The 22,775-nt window shown below is 42.8% G+C and overlaps 1 protein-coding gene across 4 annotated transcripts in view; it reads left to right on the forward strand.

Annotated features, from left to right (window-relative positions):
- Positions 1-1,167: 1,167 nt before the first annotated feature.
- The window catches only part of FRMD3 (FERM domain containing 3), a 265,496-nt gene continuing 243,888 nt past the window's right edge, over positions 1,168-22,775 (forward strand). For 2 of the 4 annotated variants that reach the window (XM_024560010.3, XM_024560009.3), the window contains exon 1: positions 1,193-1,516. In XM_024560010.3, the coding sequence (XP_024415778.2) occupies positions 1,370-1,516 (147 nt within the window). In that variant the 5' untranslated portion in view covers positions 1,193-1,369. Of the gene's footprint in view, positions 1,517-2,192; positions 2,210-22,775 lie in introns of those variants that run through there. The other 2 variants (XM_024560008.3, XM_045195175.2) reach the window with 2 other exon arrangements.

The following is a 22,775-nucleotide window of genomic DNA, read 5'->3' on the forward strand; positions in this document are numbered from 1 at the left end:
CACCAAAGGGTGGCCTGGAGCCTGTGTGGCCCACTGGACCACACCAAGGTTAGATGAAAAGGGTGGGCCATGATTGCCCCACCCCAGGACAGGGTGGGCCTTTGGATGAGGGGTTCTGTGCCGTTGAAGCAAGAGCTGACAGCTGAGCAACAAGTCCTTCTTCTAACTCCTTAATAATGACCTGTTCAGCCCAGGAAAGGGCAGCAGGCCAGGGGCCCTCCTTCTCTTTCCACTCCTGGACGGCTGATCTCCTCAATCTGCCTCCATCCCCCTGCCCCACAGCCACCCCTCCGCCCCCTGGGCACAGTACACGGGGGCTTGAACCACCCGGGGAAGGCAGAGAGGCAGGAGATCCCCAACAACCTGGAGGCCGTCAGGAATTCCAGGGTCCTCAGTACCCAGAGGCTGCCCTAAAAGGGGAGGAGCACGTGTACATTCCTGGGCAACGGGGGAGCAGGATCAAGGTCCCTAAAGGGGGAGGGGCAGGGGAGGGACCACCTTGCTCAGGTCTAAAGTACTGCTGTTAGAGATTATACTGCAATGTTGGGAGACATCAACATGAGAATTTAAGGGAGATTCTGAATTTTTAAGAGAAGATTGACTCCAGTTAATATTAAATAAAATAAAGGCTTAAAAATATCCTCACGAGTACCAGAGACTGTAACTATTAGCGGTATTCCTGGTGTAGCTGTGCCAGCGTTTCATGTCACTCTCTGGGATTCGTCCTTGGTCCAACAATCCTCTCCCGTGGTGGAATCCTCCCTGCGGTGGTAGGTTAGGATCACCCGCCATCCCCTGTCTGCAGCCAGGTCCCAGAGGCCAAGCAGAGCTGTCGGGCGCATGGGGGAGCTGGGGCAGGGAGGACTGCTACCAGCAGCTAGAGCGATGGAGGTGGGAGCAGGAGGCGGTGGCCGGGCCCAGCCTGACGCAGCGGCAGGAGCAGGCCACTGCTGGGCGACCAGCCTCCGGTACCAGCAGTCCCTCCGCCTTCTCCCGAGGCACGGGCTCGGGAGTGAGTGCATCTCCTGCCTACCTAGGGATCACGGGCTGGGGGCACCCTTTGCAAGGGAGCCCAGGCAGAGGGAGGCACAGGAGCGCGCACACTGGGCGGAGGCGGGGAAAGGAGCTGGGCGAGGCTCTGGAGAGGAGGGATGGGAGGGGGAGGAGGAAGGAGGAGAAAGAGGGAGGGACCCGCCCGCTGTGCTCCAGCAGCCCGGCAAGTGTGGCTGCAGGCGCCTGTCGCCACTGCTGTCCCGGAGCTGAGTCGCACCCAGGTGTCCAGGACAGTGCGTGCTCCAGTGTGTGTTTCCCTGAGGGCGAGCACCGAGCCGGCGCCGAGCCTCCTGCTCGCTCCTCTCGGCTGCGGTGCATGTTCGCCTCCTGCCACTGTGTGCCGAGAGGCAGGAGGACCATGAAAATGATCCACTTTCGGAGCTCCAGCATCAAATCGCTCAGCCAAGAAATGAAATGCACCATCCGACTGCTGGACGACTCGGAGATCTCCTGCCACATCCAGGTGCGGGAGGCTCTGGGCGAGGGAAGTGGGGTACGCCTGGCTGGGGAGAGCCCTCTGCGGGTGGGCGTGCGCGGGCAGCTGTGTGGAACCTACCCCGGGGCCTTGCTAGAAAGCCAGATTTCAGTTCCTCCGCCTCTTGAGGCTGGGAGCTCTACCCGGAGATGGGGGCACTGTTCCCAGCAGGCGCCAGGAGAACGTCATCTGAGCCCAAGCCCCTTTGGGCATGCACTCCCGGCGCTAGGCTGGCTGTGTCCAGGCTGAGAGCTGTGGACAGTTTTCTCCTGGGGAGAAAAACCCCTCTGCCCCCTAGTTCACCAGGAAATGGGAGTTCCGAGAACCTAGAGGGGCACCTTCACCTCGCCCACTCTTCCTTTCTCCTTTCCTCCACGTGGAAAAGGCATGCACTCCTTTTTCTTTTCTGAACTCGAGCTCCTAAGGTGCTATCAGACCCAATGACCAGCTCCCTGCCAGCTCCCTTCCCTTGGCCTTTACTTCTGCACGGCGTGTTGGGGTTGGAGGGGAGGAGGCTGAGAAGTTTCTTGGGAGGGAGAGAGGTTGGGCAGCCCCGGGCTCCAGCCTTGAGGGATGGGGCGCGCGCTGCGTGGAACTGGAGCTACCTCAAAAGGAATCATGAGAAAGCTGGGTGTTTCAGCGAGAGGAAAAGGGCAGTGAGGCCGGCAGAGTTGAACTGAGGTGAGTTCAGGGCTCAGGGACCTCAGTAGCACCTGGGTCCCAGGGAAAAAATCGCCCCTTGGCATATTGGTGGACATTCATTCGCTCTTGCCCAAGCTGGAGAAGGCGGGAGTTGCTTAGGCAAAGGCAGCTTTGCCGGCAGCCCCGTCCTTGGGTAGTAACTGCCTCTGGGCTTGCAGGAGAGCTATTATGAGCTGCAAGTGTGTGTTATCGGCGCATATATGTGTAGGCAGGTGAGTGCCCTCTCCCACGACCCGCTGGCAGCGCACAATTTGGAAAGGTCGTTTGGGCTCACCACTATTTTCTTCTGACTTTTAAATCTATTTACCCCGGGATTTTCTTTTCTGACCTACCCTAGTCTTCAGTGAAGCTCCAGGACTGAGCTTCAGATACAGGGCATCCTACGCAGTTCTGGCGAGAGGTGAATGGGGGCAGCATCTGCCAACGGCAGGGATGCGTTCTGGGCTGTGTTAACCAAGAATGAATAAATGAATGAATGAAAGGTCTTTCCCATTTATTTTTTCTGGTGGGAGCTTGTGGCACAAGGACAGCCGGACAGTTTCAAGGCAGGAATGTGGTGCCCCATGATCTCCCTGGAAAGTAGGCTCCCCCTGAATTTTCTAGGGGATCCTGAATTCCATTCTGAGCTAAGTAATGCTGCTGAACTTCCTAATAAAAAGATTAGCAGGACAGGCAGTTTTTCTGCTGCCACAGAGTTGGTTGCACAGAAATGTTCGGCACTTACTGTCTTGTGATCCCAAGGCAGCTTAGTGTGCACTTTGTTTTCCATCATAAAGTGGATGTATGAGTCTTTCGATCCGTATTGAATAATACAGAGCTAGTGGAGGGACCATTAGCAGGGGGTGGGGCTGTTGAGTTCTCCTTTGCTTTGTCTGTCCTGTGCCCACTTGGAGCTGATGCCACTGTTGCTGTCAGGTTCCAGACTAAGGCTACCTTAGAACAGGTAAGCATTCCTCAAAGACGCACATTTGTAGTCTGGTGTTCTAGGAAACAAAATTGTAGCCAGTCTAATAACAGTTGGAAAGTTAGACTTTGTACGGCCCAACTAGTGCCAATGTGGTTAAAATGATACGATCGGAAAATGTTGATTTTGGCATTGCGTAAAAAAGTCAAATGTTTTAATTTTGTGGCACATCTTTTTCTGCCCCTTCTGCCCCCAAATGGTGATTATCATTTAACCAGTTAAAATGAATTAAAAGTTTTATTTTGATAACCATGAAGCTTCTTAGAGCATTCCAAACCCAGGAATTAAAATTGTACTTCTGGGTATAAGGTCACACATACACAGAAAAACCGTTGCCATTTGTTTAGAAGGAAGACAAAATGCTTTTTTTTTTTTTTTTTAAAGAATTTTTCAGAATCACCAGTACATGCCCTGGGGAAGCCATCTCTCCTTCCTTCCTTCCTTCTTTCCTTCCTTCCCTTTTCCCTCTGTTCCAGGGAATCACAAAAAGTATATGGACTGTTAAACAGTGATACACACATTCTTCATTAATAACTCATACAAAATGTGGGTTATGGAATTCTTGAAAAAGAACAGCTTTTACATTTTCCTTTTCCAAATTACGTGATTTTGGCAAATCAAACTTGCAAACAAACAAGCTAATGGCCCAGTCTAAGCAACCTGTTAGCCAGTTCCAGTAGGAGATGCTGAGAGTGACTAGCTCAGTCTGCTTTTACGGGGTCTGGGATACTGTTCTGTCATGTCACTTGTGTGTGAGTGTTTATTTTAGGTAGTGCGGACGAGGACTTCCAAATAGACAATGAGTCAAAAGAGAGTCCAGGGCACCAGACAGAGGCCTGGAGAAGGGAAGGAGTTGCTGAATGCTTCCTACTGGGCTTTTCCAACTGAGTCGACCCTTGAAGTCAGGAGACTGTAGAAGGAAGGACATGGCATAGTTCTAACCTGTTACACTCAATCTTGCTGCTTCAAGTAGAGTGGAGTCCCAGCATTCTTTCCCGTTCTGTCCATGTTTTCAGATGCTAGTTTGGTTAGTCACAACTCCTTCTAATGAACTTCTCATTTTTTAATACTGACTTTTATTGTGTAAAATGTAGGCTTTTCACATTATTCATTCTTTAGCAAAGCCTGGTAAGCATGATTGATAATTATTGGGAATTTGGATTTGGATTTGAATAGAAATCCCAGCATGGTGCTTAGAACATAGTAGTCACTCAATACATTTTTTAAAAATGTGTATTTTGGCTCCTTTCCTTTCTAGCCTGTGAAATCCATGAGGGTAAGAACATTTTGTTGTTGTTCACCAGGTAGTCCCCAATGTGTAGAGTAGCACCTGGTGCATCGTGTGTGTTCACTAAACTCTTGCTGAACGAGTGCGTGCCCAATGTTTAATCTGGCTCCTTACCTATCCACCTGAGGCTGGCATGACAACATCGGGTTTGGAATTAGGAGCTGTGTAGTTTAGTTGTGTTACCAAGTAGTTGTGTGGCATTGAGTGAGTCATTTTATATTTGGAGTCAATGTTTCTTGTCTGGTAAAATAAAGGAGCTAGGTTTCAGTTTAACAAGTCTGTAGTTTATTACCTAAGACCAACTACATTGCTGTTGACAGATTGGTTGTATACACATCATCTTACATGATTTTAACTATCCTGCATTATCTCCATTTTATTGATGTTATTGAGTGTTATCTCAAACTTATAGATATGGAAGATGAGGTTCAGAGACAGTAAGCAGTTCGGGTCACATGGCAAGTAAGTGGATTAGAACCTGGGTCCTTTGACTCAAAATCCAGAGCTCTTTCTTCTCTGTAGCGCTGCCTCTTGAAACTTGAGAGTTAGGATACTTTTGGCTGCAAGTACGACAGTAGCCTGAAGTGGCTTCAATTACCAGGACACTTATTATCTTACCGGACAAGAAGTCCAAAGGTATGGAAGCTTCAGCGTTGTTCAGCAGCTCTGCATGGACCCAGGCGCTGTCTGGCTTTCCGTTCTGCTGTCCTGCATGCTGGCTGTGTAACTATAGTCATCATGGTTGTAAGGTGGCTGCGGTAATTCTGGATGTCAGTGAGTCTCTGCCACAGCCACCATATGAAAGGGGGCATTGCCTCATCCATTTGTTTGAGTCGTGGAAGAACACCTTTTCTAGAGGCCCATGAGTCTAATCATTGGATCCCAGTGGCCAGGATTGTGTCATATACCGATGGCCTTGCTGCAAAAAAAGTCTAGGAAGAGGCACATCTGGTGTCTTCACTTTTTACTCTCTATAGTAGGTGGCGGGCTTTGCCAGTATGGAAGGAAGGAGAGGTGTGTGCGTGTGTGTGTGTGCGCGCACATGTGCGTGCATGTGGTAGAGGGTAGGGACTGGCTTTTGACTAAGCAACCAATAGTGTCTTTCAGAATAGGTCAAACTGAGTTACAATGATTGTTATAATAAAATTATCAGAAGGGTTTAATAAGATGTTATCTTAACCCTGGCTTATTTTTGGCAAATTTTATCATCTTTGTATGATCAAATTTCAGAACAGGAAAAATTATTGGATAATCCTTTGTAGTTTGTGTTACTAAATATGAGTTCAGTCCTTGCTGAACTGGTGGGTTCTGGGCAGCCACAAGCCGTCTGGTGCACAGCAGGTGTCTCCAGTCTTGCTGAAGTGACAGTATGGCAAAGTGGTGGAGAGCTTGTGTTCTGGAATGCTACTTGCTTGGGTTCGAACCCTGGCTGTGCCACTGAGTAGCCAGGTGACTTTGGGCACGCCACTTTACCTCTTTGGACCTCAGTTTCCTTATCTGTAAAGTGGAGACCATAATGGCACAGACCTCATGAGCTTCTTGTAAGGGCGCCATGTAGAGTATATGTCAAATACTTGGCTTAGTGCCTGGCCCAGAGTAAGAGCAGAAAAAATATTGATAGTTATCTTAATATTATGTGCAGGTATATTAGAAGTAATTCCAAGTAGTGGGAAGGCTTTGACTTAGAATCTAATGTCTTTAAGCCCAAACTCCATCACTTTCTGATTGTTGAAGACCTTAAGCAAGTCACTGGGCCTCCTGTTTTTCTTCTGTAAAATGGGCATAATAATTCCTCAGTTGCCCTCTTCCCCTGGGTTGTTGAGGTCATGTATATAAAAGCATGGTGTAATTGTTACAATATCACCCAAATGTAGAGCACTATTTTAATCAATTTATTTTTTTAAAAAAGGTAGTAGTGTACTGCTCCCCAAATTTCTTATCCATTGGCACAGGAATTGGATGGTCACATGCACACACACACACACACACACACTAAATGTCAGGCCCCATGGTAATTCTGCTGGTGAAATTCAAGCTAGATTTAGATGACAGCCACACCTCTTTTGTTAGTAACAACCCAACACTTTCTCTGTCAAACTCATCTAGAATGCCATTTAGAGTTCACTGAAAATCAGACACAAAAGGAAGAGAAAGAAGAGACAGTTTGTTAAATAATGTGGCCTAGTGCTGACGTTTTCAGGCGAGAATACATTGGGCCAGCTCTTTGTATTAAGTATATTCTGAAAAATAAAGTAATCTTATTTCAATGGTCTGCTAAGATCTTATCTCTTGATGTCCTCAGAGCAAATGCAAAGTGTATTGACTGTGGGGAGAATGAAATACTGTTAGTTCCACGTCATTTGGACACTATATCCGTTGGATGCTTTTAACTTTGTCTAGCAAATTCTAATTCAAACTGGCATTAACATCAGCCACATATACTGGCTCATATATCCAGAAGTCCTGAGTTAAGGACTGAATTCAAGGACTGTCCTGCTTTTTGTGATGGCTTTATCTTTGAACCGATAGTGAAAAGGTAGTAGTTCCAGTTGTCACATTTTTATAGGACGCCATCCAGAGGGAGAGAGAAACTACTTCCAACTCAGCATTCGAAACAAAAGTCCTGCTGTCATTCTGATCCTACCTCCTAGGTCACATGTCCACCCCTGAACCAGTGATTGCAGCCTGTGGAAGGGAATCTTCTAATCAGCTTAAGGTGACCAGAACTTGAGCCTGGAACTCAGGGTGGAATGAACTTCCTTCTTGGTGGTGTTCTGCATGGAGGAGGGGTCAATATCTAAAAATCAGGGCTCTTTTCAGAAAGGAGGAAGGGGAAAGGGAGAAACGGCTTCTAGGAAGGTAATACACCATATCTACTCCAGGTGCTCTGTCTGGGTGAGTGACCCTCAGAATAGGTCCACAGACCCTGGAAGTCCCTGAGATCATTTCAGGTCTGTGAGGTTCAAACTATTTTCAAAAAAATTCCCAAGTTGTTGTTTACCTTTTGGGGGTAAGTTTTATTGAGATATAATACTATAAAATTTACTCAAAGAGTGCAATTTAAATATATTTACAGAGTTGTGCAACTATCCCCACAATCAATTTTTAGAACAGTTTCTTTGTCTCCCAAAAAAGCCCTGTGCCCTTTAGCACCATAATCCCATTTCCTCTGAAATCTCCCAGCCTTAGGTCACTACTGATCTACTTTCTGTCTCTAAAGGTTTGTTTATTGTGGGCATTTGATACAAATGGAAACGTATGATATGTGGGTTTTCATGACTGGCTTCTTTCACTTAGCATAATGTTTTAAAGGTTCATCCACATCGTAGTCTATGTCAGTATTTCCCTTATTGCTGAATAATATTTAATTGAAAAGACAGATCACATTTTATCAATTCATCAGTTGATGAAAATTTGGGTTGTTTCCACTTTTTGACTATATGCGTAGTGTTGCAGTGAACATTCCTGTACAAGTTGCTGCATGGACACATTTCATTTCTCTTGGGTACATACTTGGGGGTGACATCGCTGGGTCATATGGTAGCTCTTTGTTTAATCTTTTGAAGAAATACCAAACAGTTTTCCCAAGCAGCTGCACCATGTTGCATTTCCACCAGCAATGTGTAAGGGTTTCAATTTCTCCACCACCTTGCCAACACTTGTTATTATCTGACTATTTGATTATGATCATCTCAGTAGGTATGACGTGGTATCTCATTGTGGTTTTGATTTGCATTTCTTTGATAGCTTATGATGTTGAGCACCTTTTTCTGTGCTTATTGGCCATTTGTGTATCTTTTTTGAAGAACTGTCTATCTGGATCCTTTGCTCATTTTAAAATTAGATTTTCTTTTTGTTATTGAGTTGTGAGAGTTCTTTATATATATACTTAGGATATAAACTCTTTATACAATAAATGATTTGCAAATATTGTGGCCTTCTTACTTTCTTGAAGGTGTCAACAATTTAAAAATTTTGATGAAATCCAATTTATCTAGTTTTTCTTTTATTGCTTGTGGTTTTGGGACATCGCTAACAAACTGTTGCCTAATGCAAGGTCTTGAACTAATGCCTGTTTTCTTCTAACACTTACAGTTTAGCTCTTATATTTAGGTATTTCATTTATTATTTTAATGATATGTAATTTACATACCATAAAATTCATTAAATTGTACAATTCACTGGACTTTAGTATATTCACAACTTTGTACAATCATCTAATTCCAGAACTTTGTAATCATACCCCAAATAAATCTGTACCCATTAGCAGCCACTCCCCATCCCTGATCCCATTTTGAGTTCATTTTTGTGTATGGTGTGAGGTAGGGATTCAACTTCATTCTTTTGCTTTTTATCCAGCTGTCACACCACCATTTGTTGAAAAAGCAATTTTTCCTCATTTAATTGTCTTGTTACGTCTGTTAAGATGTTGTTTGCCTTTCCCTCTCTTATCTCACAAGGGTACAGTGGAGTTTTCCAGAGGCTGCATGGTATGTGATATTGCAACACATTGAATGCAGAAGCAGATGTGAGAATCCAGCTGTCTTCTAGTGAGCCAGGCATTAAAGATATTCACAAAAATGTAAAACAATGATCCCTTTCTTACTAAATTAGTTATTTATAAGTTATTTTTAATAAAATATGTAACATATGCTAATGTACAGTGAGTTTATTGTTATTTTCAAATGAGTCAAAAATCGACTAAAAAATTCTCAACAAATATTGATATATACAACCCAAATAAGAGTCCTATAAATCCTCAATTGTGTAATGGAGTCTTGAGGCCAACAAGCTTAAGAATTGCTGCTTTTGGTGACTTTCAATTTATTGAACTTCCTGGAAAATTAAAAAGAAAACCAGATAAAACAAAATAGAACTTCCATGCATCTTGGGCCTCCAAGATTGCAAGTTGTAAGTGCTTGGAATGATATCAGTTAAATAAAAAACACCCAGTGTGTACATGGATGAGCATATGTATATTTAGAACACTTAGTAGTAATCATACACGTGGTGTTAAAAGTAGAGAGACGAGGCCAGGCTCGGCTGTAGTAAGCATTCCTCAGTTGTACCTGCTATCTAACTGAGTTATGACTTTTCAACTTTAACAATTGGATAAAGCCATGGTTATTTTGAGACCCCTCTTTTGGTTATGGACCATGATACATTAGGTGTTTAAAATGCAAGCCACTTGAATCAGGTCCATTAGTCACTTGAATTCTTAAGTTGTTACTTCTTTTTCCAAGTAGGCATTTTGGAAAAACTTGAAAACATCGTAGGAATGGAAATATCAGAATGTGTTTCATGAAGAATCTGAGCTTTACATACATAAGTGGCAGCTCTGGGAGGGATGTGTAAATGCTCTCCAGTCTCTGATATTCCAACGGATCTTCTGTAGTCTTTGTTAAAATGCAGATTCTGATTCAGGAGGCCTTGTGGAGGACCCTGAAATTTGGCATTTCCAACAAAGCTTCCAAGTGCTGCTGCTGCTGCTAGTCTGTGAGCCACACTTGGAATAGTAAAGCATTTGTGGAAGTTTTCTTTTTCGTAATACTCTTCTTAATTTCCTTGAGGGTGGGGACATTTGGGCTGTTATTTCCTTTGATAATGCCTCACCTGGCACATTTCCCTCAGCAGGTGTTCAATGAATGTTTGAGTGACTGGGTGAGTGAGTTAAAAAAAAAAAATCATCTAGGTGTGTCTATCACAATAGACCAAAGTGCTGATTAGGCACTGGTGCTGGGGATGGAATGATCTCTTTGGACTCCCACCCCAGTCAAATCAAGAGGCTGCTTTTCAAACAGGATTTCCTGGGATGGTGATGAGATGAAGTGTTGAAAGACTGAGAAGACATGGGGGCCTGGGGTTAGCGAGGGCCTTCTTGTCTCTCTGGGCCATACTTCCCACTCTTGCCCTCCTGTATCCTGGACCCTTGATGCCACAGGAACTCTGGCAACTTCTCATCACAAACAGATCATTGTGTATATGCTAGCAGTGCCTGGAAACTCCCAGAAGCAGGGGGGGTCCAGTTCTCACTAGCAGAAGTGACCCTGAGAGACAGTGATCCTGGAGGACAGTGAAAAGTGCACCTGAGGTGTAACATAAGCTCTGGGGCTGTTTGCTTTGGAGATTTTCCCTGAAGGGTGCATGAGGCAAGTGAGAGGATCACTTTAGAAAAAAGAATAAAGCTCATTTTAAGGGAAGAACATTTGTATAGATCAAGAAATGATGTTTTTCCCAAAGTAAATTTGTAAAGTTTTTTGAAATAACATTAATCTTATTTGATAAACATTTAAAAATATCTTCTGTATACCAAGCACAGAGCCTGGAATGGGAGATAAAAAGAAAATAAAATCAGTCATCAAGAGTTTCACAGTCATTTGTGGGGAGAGAGAGAAGATAGTGATACAAGGACAAAATGTCAGAGTCAGGGACAGGTATATGCAGGTGGAGGCCCAAGAGGAGACATCTGTATCAGACCGGGGCAGCACTAACTATCTGTGCTATAGGTTAATTCTTAGTAATGGAAAAGTGGAAGGCAACTCTTTCAAGAAGGGGGAAAAGGCATTACAAGAAAGGAGACTTCTTGCTTGACATGAAATAGCATGATTGGATGTGCAAGTGAAGGAAGGAAGCATCTGGGGAGAGTCCCCGATGGTTGGGTTCAATGACAAGGGTAATGTTGATGCCACTCCAGGAGAGACAGGACCAGCCACATAATTTTTGGTCCTAATGCAAAATGAACATGGGGGACCTCTTGTTCAAAATTATTAAGAATTTAGGGATCATGACAGCAGACCATTACACCAAGTATGGGGTCCTTCCTAGCATAGGTCATACACCCATGAGGCTGGTCCTGAGAAGATGGAATGAAGGTGAAGCATTCCATCTTGTGAGCATGTTGACTTTGAGGTGCCTGTAGGGTGTCCGAGTGGAGAATTTCCAATAGGCAGCTGGATATAAGGAGTGCAAGCCAGCAGAGCAGTCTACCTTCAGTGCTGGTGCAAGTGGTGGTAGAGACCAGGAGGCATGAATGAAACTACCGTGATGAGTCTCCCTTTTCTGTCTGTGTTTCTGTTTGGGTCATCCTTACAAACCAAACCAATGGGCTATGAGCTTTGGAATTCTTTCCAAGGGTGTTTGGTTATTTTTCATTTGTTAGGCAACTCTGATCTGAGCGAGAGCTTCCCCACTTTCTTCTGTAACTGGTGCAGCCAAGTCAGAGTCTTCCATGGGAAAGCATTTTCCTGCTCTCAGTCCTCATTTCTTTGTTTGGCCTAGCAAATGAGAAAAAGTCCTGTCTCAGCTTTACAGTTCTGAGTTACAAAGCACAGGATTTTCACTCTAGGGAAGTTACCCTTTGCAACAGGGTCATGAACATTAAATGGATAATACATTTTAAAATTCTATTAACATGGTTCAGCATTGAAGTAAAGTAAACATGGTCTGTGAGGAGCAGGTTTGCAAGTTATGCTGCAATACTTTATCCTTTATTTATATCTCAGATATTTTTAATGGCAGATTTTGTTACTTAATTTCCAGGGGGTATTATGAATATTAATTAAAATAAATTCAAGTTCTATAATAAAACTGTTAAAAGAGAAACCTAATATTAGTAACAATAATCTGGATCTTAGATGTACAATAGAGTTTTGTTGGAATACATCTATGTATTATGCTACGCTTTGCAATGTGATTATTCTGTAGCAGGGGAAAGGAGTTAGTATGTTAACAGATCAAGGTTTGATTTATTATCTCTTGCCTCAGAAGCCTAATTTGTTGCTTTAAGGTGCTAGGCATTGATGGTAAATGTTGGTCTTGAAAGGACGGACTGAATCAGAGTCTTCACACACGAATTGTGAACATTCAAGTACAGTGTCATTTATGAATGGTCAGTAATAAAATTAAGTAGTCTTAAAAATTGATTAACCAACTTTATTAATCGAAGAGAGGATAAAACCTAATTAATAAGTTGGTTAGTAATTCTTCTTTGCTGTTCCTAACTGATTTTATTTTGGGGGCCATGTTTATACATATTACTGTCCATTGTTCTGAAAATAGTGCTAGTGTTTATGATCTGTATCTGTGTGTAGGCATTGGCTACAATGTGCGGTGTATTGGCTATTTAGTGGTTCTTTGTTTACCAGCATCCCTTCTCTTCACTCATATGCCTCTTTATATCCTTGAGTAGTATGTCAATAGTGTGTATTAAGTAGTTGATTAAGTTGAGGTCTAGAGATGTTATGTGATTTGTCTAAGGCTGCATATTTAGCATAATTAGGATGGAGTATGGTGTCTTGGGTTTTAGGTTTGCTCCTACTATAATCAATATTACCATTATTTTGGTTCTGAATCTTCCTTGGTAGTCTAAATGATGTAATTCTTTTCCACTGACAAATTTCTAAATAACTCACGGGAAAAACCATATCCTGATCATATGTCTGGGTAAAGCAAGCCTATTGATATCTTACAACTGTCATCTAAGTACAGAGTTTTAATTCTTCTCTACTTTCTTTTAGTCAACATGTAGCTCAATGTATATCTGGATGAAAATTGCAATCAACTTATCATGTATTTATGAATATTTTGCCATTTAACATAGCATGGTATGGCATAGACATTGCTTGTAGTTTGAAATTTAAAATTAACACCCAAGAAATTGAAAATAAAAAAAGAGAAAGAATAAAGTTAACAGAATTTTCTATCTATTTTCTAAGGTAATTTACTTCTTAGTTTTGATATTGACTCTGAAAGTTAAAATTTTAGCAATCCCAGACCACGATATTTAGATGACTTTGAGAAAAATATGAAAGTGTGTTTTTTGTTGTTGTTGTTAGGCACTAGCTACATCCTGTTGGACTCTCTTTGTTTTGAAGGCTTAGGCAGAAGAGTAATGATATCTCTGGAGTCAGGGGTAGAAAAAAAAACCCTACTTCTCACCACCTGGAGCCTTGTCAAGGATAACTTCACCTCTTGTGTTCTCAAATCTCAAGGGAGATGTATTTCTGCTGAGGGGCATTGTGGCACCGGGAAGGGGGGTAGGGGGATAGGGAACCTTGAATGACACCTTTTGTCTCCAAATTTGGAGACATAGCTTCTCCCCAGGTGTAGATGGCAGTTTCTTGGTTCAGTGCTGATTAAAACAAAAAAGAGCAGGAGAAGTTGTACGGTAATTCAAGGGCAGCCATGAAGTCTGAGTTTGCAGCGCCAGCAGCGGTGCGGTAATTTGAGAATAGCAAATTAGAAGAACAAAGCAGATTTTAATCATATGCCACAGAGAGGAAGGTGGTTTAGTTTTATCTTCAAATTGTACTTCCATTAGAGAAGGGGAGGCTTTTAGTGCTATTATGCAATATTTATTGTTAACGATTTCTTCCTTCCTTCCCCCAGTCTTTCTTTAGTACACTCACTGAGTGGGAAATGCCTGATTTTTTTCTCTGAATGTTTTGAGCAGTTATTAAATATGAAATATTTTCTTAATATTACTGGAAGTGGAGAGAGAGAGAGAGAGAGAGAGAGATTTTGAGATCTTCAATCTCAAAATCTCAAAAGTGGGAGAACTGTGAAGACCCTTTAGAAAATTCAGTCTGAAGGTAAAATTGAAGGTGAAGAAATTGTCCCCTCCCATCCTTTCAGTCATCTGTCCACTCATCCAACCATATATCTGTCAACCCACCCACCTGCTCCTCCACTCATCCATCCACCCACCTGTCCATCTGTCTGTCCATCCAGCCAACAAACATTTATTGAGGACCTCTGTAAGGACTGGTCTGGGTACCAGAGATACAAAGACAGATAAGAATATGGTCCTTTACAGTGGAGAAGCCAGATAGCTAAACAGATTCAAGGTGGCACTATTGCGATGGAAGAACTCACCAAGTATTATGGAGTACATAGAGAAGCCAACAGTGAAGCCAAGGTATGGCTTGGGGGAAGATGTAGCCCTCCTTTAATCTCCAGTCACTCTCTTCCAAAATCACTACTCAAAAGGATGTTCTTTGAAACAGATCACTAATATTTTCTTTTTCTTTTTTTGTACTCTCATTTTGCTTTTAATTTTTTAAAAAGATTTTATTTATTTATTTTTAGAGAGAGGGAAAGGGAAGGAGAAAGAGAGGGAGAGAAACATTAATGTGTGGTTGCTTGTCACATGACCCCCACTGGGGACTTGGCCTGCAACCCAGGCATGTGCCCTGACTGGGAATCAAACTGGCGACCCTTTGGTCTTTGCTCAATCCACTGAGCTACACCAGCCAGGGCAGATCACTAATATTTTCTGACTCACATTTAAGTGAGTAAGAACATCTCTAAGAACTTTGCACTTCTTGCAGATAGCTCATCAAAAATTGTATCTTGCTGAAAATGTGATTTTAAGAAAAGTCACACACCTTCTTCCCTGCTTTCTACCAGGTTTTCACCCTCAAATGTCTCCTATATAGAAATTCTGGAGCAGCCACGGGGGCACCTAATGCAGCCTAGGAAGGACAGGAAAGGTCTAGTGGAGGAAATGATGTCTCAGATGAGTTTTAAAAGAAAACAGGCATTGTCTGGCCCTTAATGGGGGGAGTGTGTTGAGCAGGGATGCCTGCATCTTTTTCAGGGAGCTCTTGAAGTCCAAAGAAGAGAAGGGTCTCACTTAACCTGGTGAGTGACAGAGACCATTGGGACTGGGCATCCGACTTCCACTTTCATAGTTCTTTCAGCTTCGTGATAAGGCATTGTTCACGTGAGCTTGGTTAATGTTGTTAGGTTTTACTAGGTTTTTTCTTTGTATCTAGAAATAAGTGGCATATAATCATTTAAGTTCAAATTCCACTTTCCATTGTTTGTATGTAGGAAAGGGATTGACTTTTGTATATTAACCTTGTATCCTGCCACCTTGCTATACCTGTAATTGCATATTAGTTCCAGGAGGTTTTTAAATTTTTTTTTAAATTTTTATTCTTTCTGATTGTCTTTTTCTTTTTTTTTTAAATCCTCACCTGAGGCTATGTTTTATTGATTTGAGAGAGAGAGAGGCGAGGGGGGAGAGTGAGAATGAGAAGAGTGGGGAGAGAGAGAGAAAGAATGTGTGTGTGTGAGAGAGAGACAGAGACAGAGACAGAGAGAAAGAGAGAGAGAGAGAGAGAGAGAGAGACATTGATTGATTGCCTCCTGTATGTGCCACAACTGGGGATGGAACCCGCAAACTTTTTGGTGTTTAGATGATGCTCCAACCAACTGAGCCATGCAGTTTTTTATGATTTTCTACATAGATGACTGTGTCATCTGTGAACAAAGGCAGTTTTATTGCTTCCTTCCCAATCTGTATACTTTTTATTTCCATTTTTTGCCTTTTAGCATTAGTAAGGAATCCCAGTACAATCTTGGAAAAGAGTGGGAAGAGTGAATATCTTTGTTTTGTACCTGATCTTAGTGGGAGAACTTACAGTTTCTCACTATTAAGTACGATATAAGCTGTAGGTATTTTGTAGATTTTTTTAAATCACGTTGGGAAAGTTCCCCTCTATTCCTAGTTTACTCAGAATGTTTAATATGAATGGGCTTGGGGTTTTGCCTAATACTTTTTCTGTACTTACTGATGTGATCATATGATTTTTCTTTTTTAGTTTGCTGTTGTGATGGATGACATTAATTGATTTTTGAATGTGGAACCTGCCTTGCATACTGAATGAATCTCACTTGGTTGTGGTGTGTAGTTCTTTTTATACATTGTTAGATTATCTAGTGATTTATTTTTTATTTTTTCCCCATCCCCACCCTCATCATCTAATGATTTAGACAAAGGAAATCATTCCTAAAAGTTGTAATTATTGAAAATAAACAGCATCTCAGTAATTCCACCCCATCATTTATCATTTATTTTGGAAATATTGGGTTGGTCAAAAAATACACGTTTTTTTTTTTTTTTGTAACATAAAAGACACATTTTTCATTTTCACCAAAAACTTGATTGATTTGAATATTTTGAGTAAGTCAGCTATCTCCCATGTAGTATAACATTTGATTGTAATCAGCTAATGTCTTTATCTGATCGCTATCAACTTCAAATGGTCTACCTGACCATGGAGCATCGTCCAGTGAGAAATCTCCAGCATGAAACCTCACAAACCACTTTTGACACGTTCGATCAGTCACAGCACCTTCTCCATGCACTGCACACATCTTTCTTTGCATTTCAGTTGCATTTTTACCTTTCGTGAAATAATAAAGCATAATATACTGAAAATGTTGTATATTTGCTTCCATTTTCAATAGTAAACTGGCTACACAAAAATTCACCAATTTTGATAGGATTTTTTTAATGCATGCTGATATGACAGTTGTCACAATAGAATCTAACAAAATTGTATCAAATGAAGTTAAAGCCAACTAAGTGCTACTAGAGCCATCTTACAGAAAAAAACCAAATGAACTTTTTACCAACACAATGCCATCTTTTCTCTTTAATAATTATTGTGGAGCACACAGTAAGAGTTCAAATAATACAAAAGATTATTTAATGAAAAACAAATCATTGCCCACTACTCTCCACAAACTTTTTAGGTGCATCCTTCCAGAATTTTCTGTTTTCTTTCATAAAATAATATTAACCGCCTTTTATTAGGGAGAAATAACAGCCCCATTGGGGTGTGGTTTGTATGGGCCATATGACCTGAAGAATTGTTTTCTAGGGCTGGCTTGGCTGACACTTCTAGAACTAGGGGAAAGACATGTCCAGTTTTTGTCTTGGGATCTGAATGCCCCCAGAAAATGTGGCGCCTACTTCATGGTGCTCTGAGCACCTTTGTTCTCTTGGTGGGCTTGTCCTTTTGCTGGGTGATTGACATTCACATCCCAGTTTTGGGGGTGTGTCCTCACGGCTTCTTCCATTGCTTCATTTTATTTTCCTGCTTTGCAGTGTGAGTGGAATAAATGAAGAATCCTTCCATGTTCTCCCCCCTTCTCTATTCACTGTCACGTCTTGCAGACTAGACTGTCTTCAAAGAGGACCTTTCCTCTCAAAGGCCCTATTTAAAATTCTACTTCCTCAGTGATGTGTGAAGAACAGTTAGAGATGCTGAAAGACATCTGATATATAAGATTCCTTCCAGGGAATTATGACTTACTTAGATCCCAGGGGGGCCCAGACAGTGAGGGGCAAGAGGAAAAGGAGGCTGGTCTCTAACAGGAGAAGAGCAGAAAGGGAAAGCCCAGAAACTTGCTCAGGCAGTGTGTGTGAGCCCGGGTTGCAGTGAGGGTGTTGGGTGCATATACAACCTCATAGCTGCTGTGCTCATTTTTGCTGGAGGGCTTAGGCGGGTTGTCCAAATGATCAGTCGATCAGCCAATAAGTTTGACTAAATCAACAAAATTTTAATGCCTCATGACACCCACTACCTGAGCCTTCTCTCCAAAGTGACACTCCCAATCACACCGCTGCTCGTTACTTTTCTCATAGCACTTATGGCAGTTGATTAACTTATTCATTCCATTAGGTGCCTACTGGCTGTCTGCCTTCCCCACCAGACCGGCAGCTGTAGGAGGAGAGGGCTGCTGCGTCCCCGTGCCTGGGACACTGTAGGTGCACAATACAAATATGGGTTAGCTAAATGAATACAGAAATGAGTACACTATGAGATAATAATGGCAATAGCGACAGTGATTGCTACCATCTGATGAGCATTTCCTATGTGCCAGCCCCTGTGTTAACAACTTTCATCTCACTTATCCTCAGCAGCAGCCCTATGAAGTGGGAATACATACCCCTAATTTACAGATTAGGAAAATGGGCCACAGAGATGGACCCTGCCCCAAGTTACACAGTCAGTAAGCAGTGGGCTGAGCTTTGAACACCATCTGTCTAAGACCTGGAAGCCCAACCAATTAAGGTGTAATCCCTAGAGATGTCAACCTTGAGCAGTTACTTCAGAAAGAGACCCCACCGAAGGAGCAGGTTTGCTCCTTCCAGGTGTGTCAGGCCCTTGGTGGCAGCCCAGGCTCCTGCTCTTCAGGAATTGAGCTGGGGACGCCCACACACCCCGTCAACACAGTGCAGCAGAGCAGGTTTATCCCTGATGCTGGTGCCTTGTAGATATTTTGAGCAGTTGTGAATTATTTAGGTGCTGAGGCAGAAATACTTCCTGGCATGGAACCCTAACTGAAAATTGTGCATGAAATGAAAGCCGAGAGGTCCAGCAGATATTTATCTAATTTTTTTCGTTAATGAATGGGGGAGAAAAAAATAACCCTTCAGCAAATGGCCATATGTTTCACCTTTTGTTACTCTTTCCTGGCTCTCCAAGTGGCTCCTTGGTGCTTGTGAGTTTTTTATTTTTATTATGTCATATTTTGCAAAATAACAGAGTTATTTTCATCATTCTGGGTGCCCAGAGAGCACTCAGTGTGATCCATTTTCCTACCAGGAGAGCTTAAGCTGAGAGAGATAAGAGGCCTACCGAGCACCCTGGCCTCAGCCGTGGCCAGTTCCCTCCTGCTCTGGGTCCTCCCTGGGCCTCCCTGCTGTTTTTCCTCCTCAGCTGTTATTCTATTTGGGGATCAATTGTACCTATTGTGGTGAATATATGCAGCACGTTGTATTTTGTAAATGCCTCCTATTCAGTTTATCGGTCATTTCCTTAAGTCACTAAGCAGGGAAGGAGGAGAACCCAGAAGAATTTAGGTGCAGTACCCAGGATTATCCTGGTGAGTAAACCTGGCAAGGGTAAAACTTTTAAGAGGGACCATGTGCCTCTTCTTAATGAGGGTCAGTACTGTTCAGTCTAATATCCTTTTTTTTAAACAGCTTTACTTAGATATAATGCACATGGCATACAATTTACCCATTGAAAGTGTAATTCAGTGCTTTTTTAGAATATTAACAGAGCCGGGAGGCCAGGATCACAGTCTGTGTTAGAGCATTTCGTTACCCCCCAGAGGGACTGACCGCGGCTTCTCTCCCAGCCCTAGGCAGCCACTAGCCTCCTCTCTGTTTCTCTACATTCGCCTATTCCGGACATTTCATGTAACAGAATCACACACTCTGTGGTCTTGGTGACTAGCCTTTTCCACTTGCCATCATATTTTTCAGGTTCATTCATGTTGTATGTGTCTGTACTTCATTTCTTTTTATTGCCAGATAAGATTCCTTTGTATGGATATAACAGTTTATTCATTCATTCACGGGTTGATGGACATTTGGCTTGTTTCCACTTTGGTTATTATAAATAGTGCTGCTGTGAACATTTGCGTACATGTCTGTGTAGACATAGGTTTTCCTTTACCTACGAGCAGACAGAATTGCCAGTTCATGTAGTACCTTTACGTTTACATTTTAAGGGACTGGCAGACTGCTTTCCAAAGCAGCTGCACCATTTTATGTTCCCACCGGCAGTGTAGGAGGGTTCTGATTTCTCCAGGTCTATAGTAATAATACTTGTTATTGTCTGACTTTTAAAAAATCCTCATCCATGATCATGTTTCCATTGATTTTCAAGAGAGAGGAAGGGAGAGAGAGAGAGAAAAAGAAACATCGATGTGAGAGAGAAGCATCGATGGGTTGCCTCCTGTATGCACTCCAACTGGGGGTCGAACGTGCAACCTAGGCATTGGCCCTGACCAGGAATCAAACCGGCAACCTTTTGGTTCACACACAGTACTCCAACCAACCCAGCCATGCTGCCAGAGCCATTGTCTGGCTTGTTGATTGTAGCCATCCTTAGCAGGTGAAATGGAGGAGTAGACTTGCATTTCCCTGATGCCTTCAACCTACATCTTGACAATAATTTTTCTCCTTAGGCGGCTGAGCATTCTGCTGGGGGTTGACATTTGAATAGGCGAGGAGAGAGCGTGGCAGTTTCTGGAGCCCCAGTCTCCTCAGGCGGCCTCAGGTTCATTGTGCATCCCTCACACTCGAGCCTTCCCATCTGGGCTGTGGGGAGGCACGTGGGGACCATGACCTTCACTCTGTTAGCCACCTTCCCAGTTGATCTGCTGCTTTACTGGTCATTTGTGATTACCACATGATCCACAAGAAAAATGGCAATTTAGAGCAATTTGTTTTTAAAAGTCAGTTGCCTTGTCATATTTACAGCCCAAGTTATGAGAGTTTCTAAGGTCACAAATGTTTTTGCGAAGACGCTGCATGTCCAGTCCACAGCCCAGAGGAATGTGCGTGATTTTAGCTTTCCTGTGTCCTCAAGAGTGAATAGACAAACAAAGCCAAATCCTTGGAGATGTGTTTTTAATTAAGTTCTTCATTTTGAGATAGTTGTAGATTCACCTGCAGTTGTTAAGTAATATGGAGAGATCCCATCTTTGGAACTGGTTAGCTGTGGGAGAAAGTGATTTACTCGGGGACTGGAAAATAACTCTGGAAGTGTGCCAAGAATTCAAACTATTTCTGCTACCATCAGCTCCCTGCTTTTCCCGGGATGGGGAGCACATGACCCCATCATCAAATGAGCTGCTCCCAAAGAGTGGTTATTTATTGATAGCGCCTCCTCAGCTTGGTGAATTATTTGGGCTTAAAGAAGACAAACCTACTGACACTACCCCCTTCTTCCTTCTCACCCCCTTCCTCAGGGTCAGTTGCTAATATTGAATCGCTTCTTCCACCATAGCTGTTGCCACCCCTAATCTGTTGAACTTGTAAAAGAAATTAAGCCTGCAAAAGATCTCATTTTAACTTAGACCTACCCATACCAGAAAAAAAGTCTTCTAGGTGAGGCAAAGAATGTAGGTGAGCTAAAGATTATAAAATCAGTCAGGGCAGTACCTGGGATATCACCTGAGTTTGGTGCTCTCATGGATTTCACATATACCTACAGAATTCTATCTGTGTTAGGCCCTGCTTGAGGTGCTCGGGTGTAATTAGGAAACAAGACATGCAGAGATCCCTGCCCTCGTGGAGCTTGCATTGTCCTGAGGGGAGACCAAAAAAACTAAAAACAAAAACAAAACAGTGAAACTGGAGGATGCCAGTAGTTGGTGAGTGCTATGGCTAAAATGCAGTGTGTGTGTGTGTGTGTGTGTGTGTGTGTGTGTGTGATGCGGCCATAGTGAGGAGGGGAAGGGAATGGTGCTAGGTTACAGTTTTTTAAAAAACCTCTAATGTCGTGCTGTACATTATATCCCCAGGGTTTATCTGTCTTATCACTGGAAGTTTGTGCCTTTTGACCCCTTCACTCATGTTGTCACAACCCCCCACCCTGGGGCCTCTGGTGAACAAGGGTCTGTTCTGTCTGTGAGGTTTTTTCTTCTCTTAGATTATACAGGGTGGGGAAGAAGCAGGTTTACAATTGTTCATGTGGAAAATAATACAATAATTAATAAATAACTTATTTATTATTATCTATTAATTAATCAATTAATTATTAATTATTATAATAATTACAATAAACTGTTTTGCATACTCACCACTGTAAACACACTTTTGCCCCACCTTGTGTAAGTGGGGTCACACAGTGTTTGTCTTTGTCTGACTTCCTTCACTTAGCATAATGCTCTTAAGGTCTACCCATGTTGTTGCAAATGCTCGACTTTCTCCTGGCTGAGTAATACTCCATTGCATACGTGAACCACACCTTCTTTATCCAGTCATCTGCTGATGGACACTTAGGTGGTTTCCATGTCTTGGCTATGGTGAATAATGCTGTAATGAACATGGGGGTGCAGATATCTCTTTGAGGTAGTGATTTAATTTCCCTTGGATAGGTATCCAGAAGTGGAATTGCTGGACCAGATAATAGTTCTGTTTTTAATTTTTTGAGGAACCCCCATACTGTTTTCCATAGTGGCTGACCAGTTCACAATCCCACCACTAGTGTGCGGGGTTCCCTTTTCTCCACATGCAGTGGATTCCACTTTTAAACAAGGTCAGGGAAGACCTCCCCGGGAAAGTGGCAGCTGGGTAGGGGTTGGCAAACCTTTTTTGCGAAAGGCCAGATAGTACATATTTTAAACTTTGCTGGTCAACTGCTCAATAACTTTCAGTGCAACAGCAGCCTTAGACATGACATAAAGGAATGAGTACAGCTGTGCTCCATCAAACTTCATTTATGGAAATAGGCAGTAGGCTGAGTTTGACCATGGGCTGCAGTTTGTCAATTTTTGGATTAGAATAAAAAATGTGAAGGAGGTAGGAAATCAGGCCCCATGGATATCTGTGGGGACAGCATTTTAAGTAGCAGTAACAGCCAGTGCAAAGGCCCTGAGGTGGGCTGGTGGCTGGCTTGAAAGTAGAGCAGCAAGAGTTGAGTGAACAAGTAGGAGAGTAGTAGGAGATGAGGTGAGGAAGACGGTAGGGCCAGTCCTGT

This window comes from Desmodus rotundus, chromosome 1 (assembly GCF_022682495.2).
Source record: "Desmodus rotundus isolate HL8 chromosome 1, HLdesRot8A.1, whole genome shotgun sequence".
Classification (NCBI taxonomy): domain Eukaryota; kingdom Metazoa; phylum Chordata; class Mammalia; order Chiroptera; family Phyllostomidae; genus Desmodus; species Desmodus rotundus.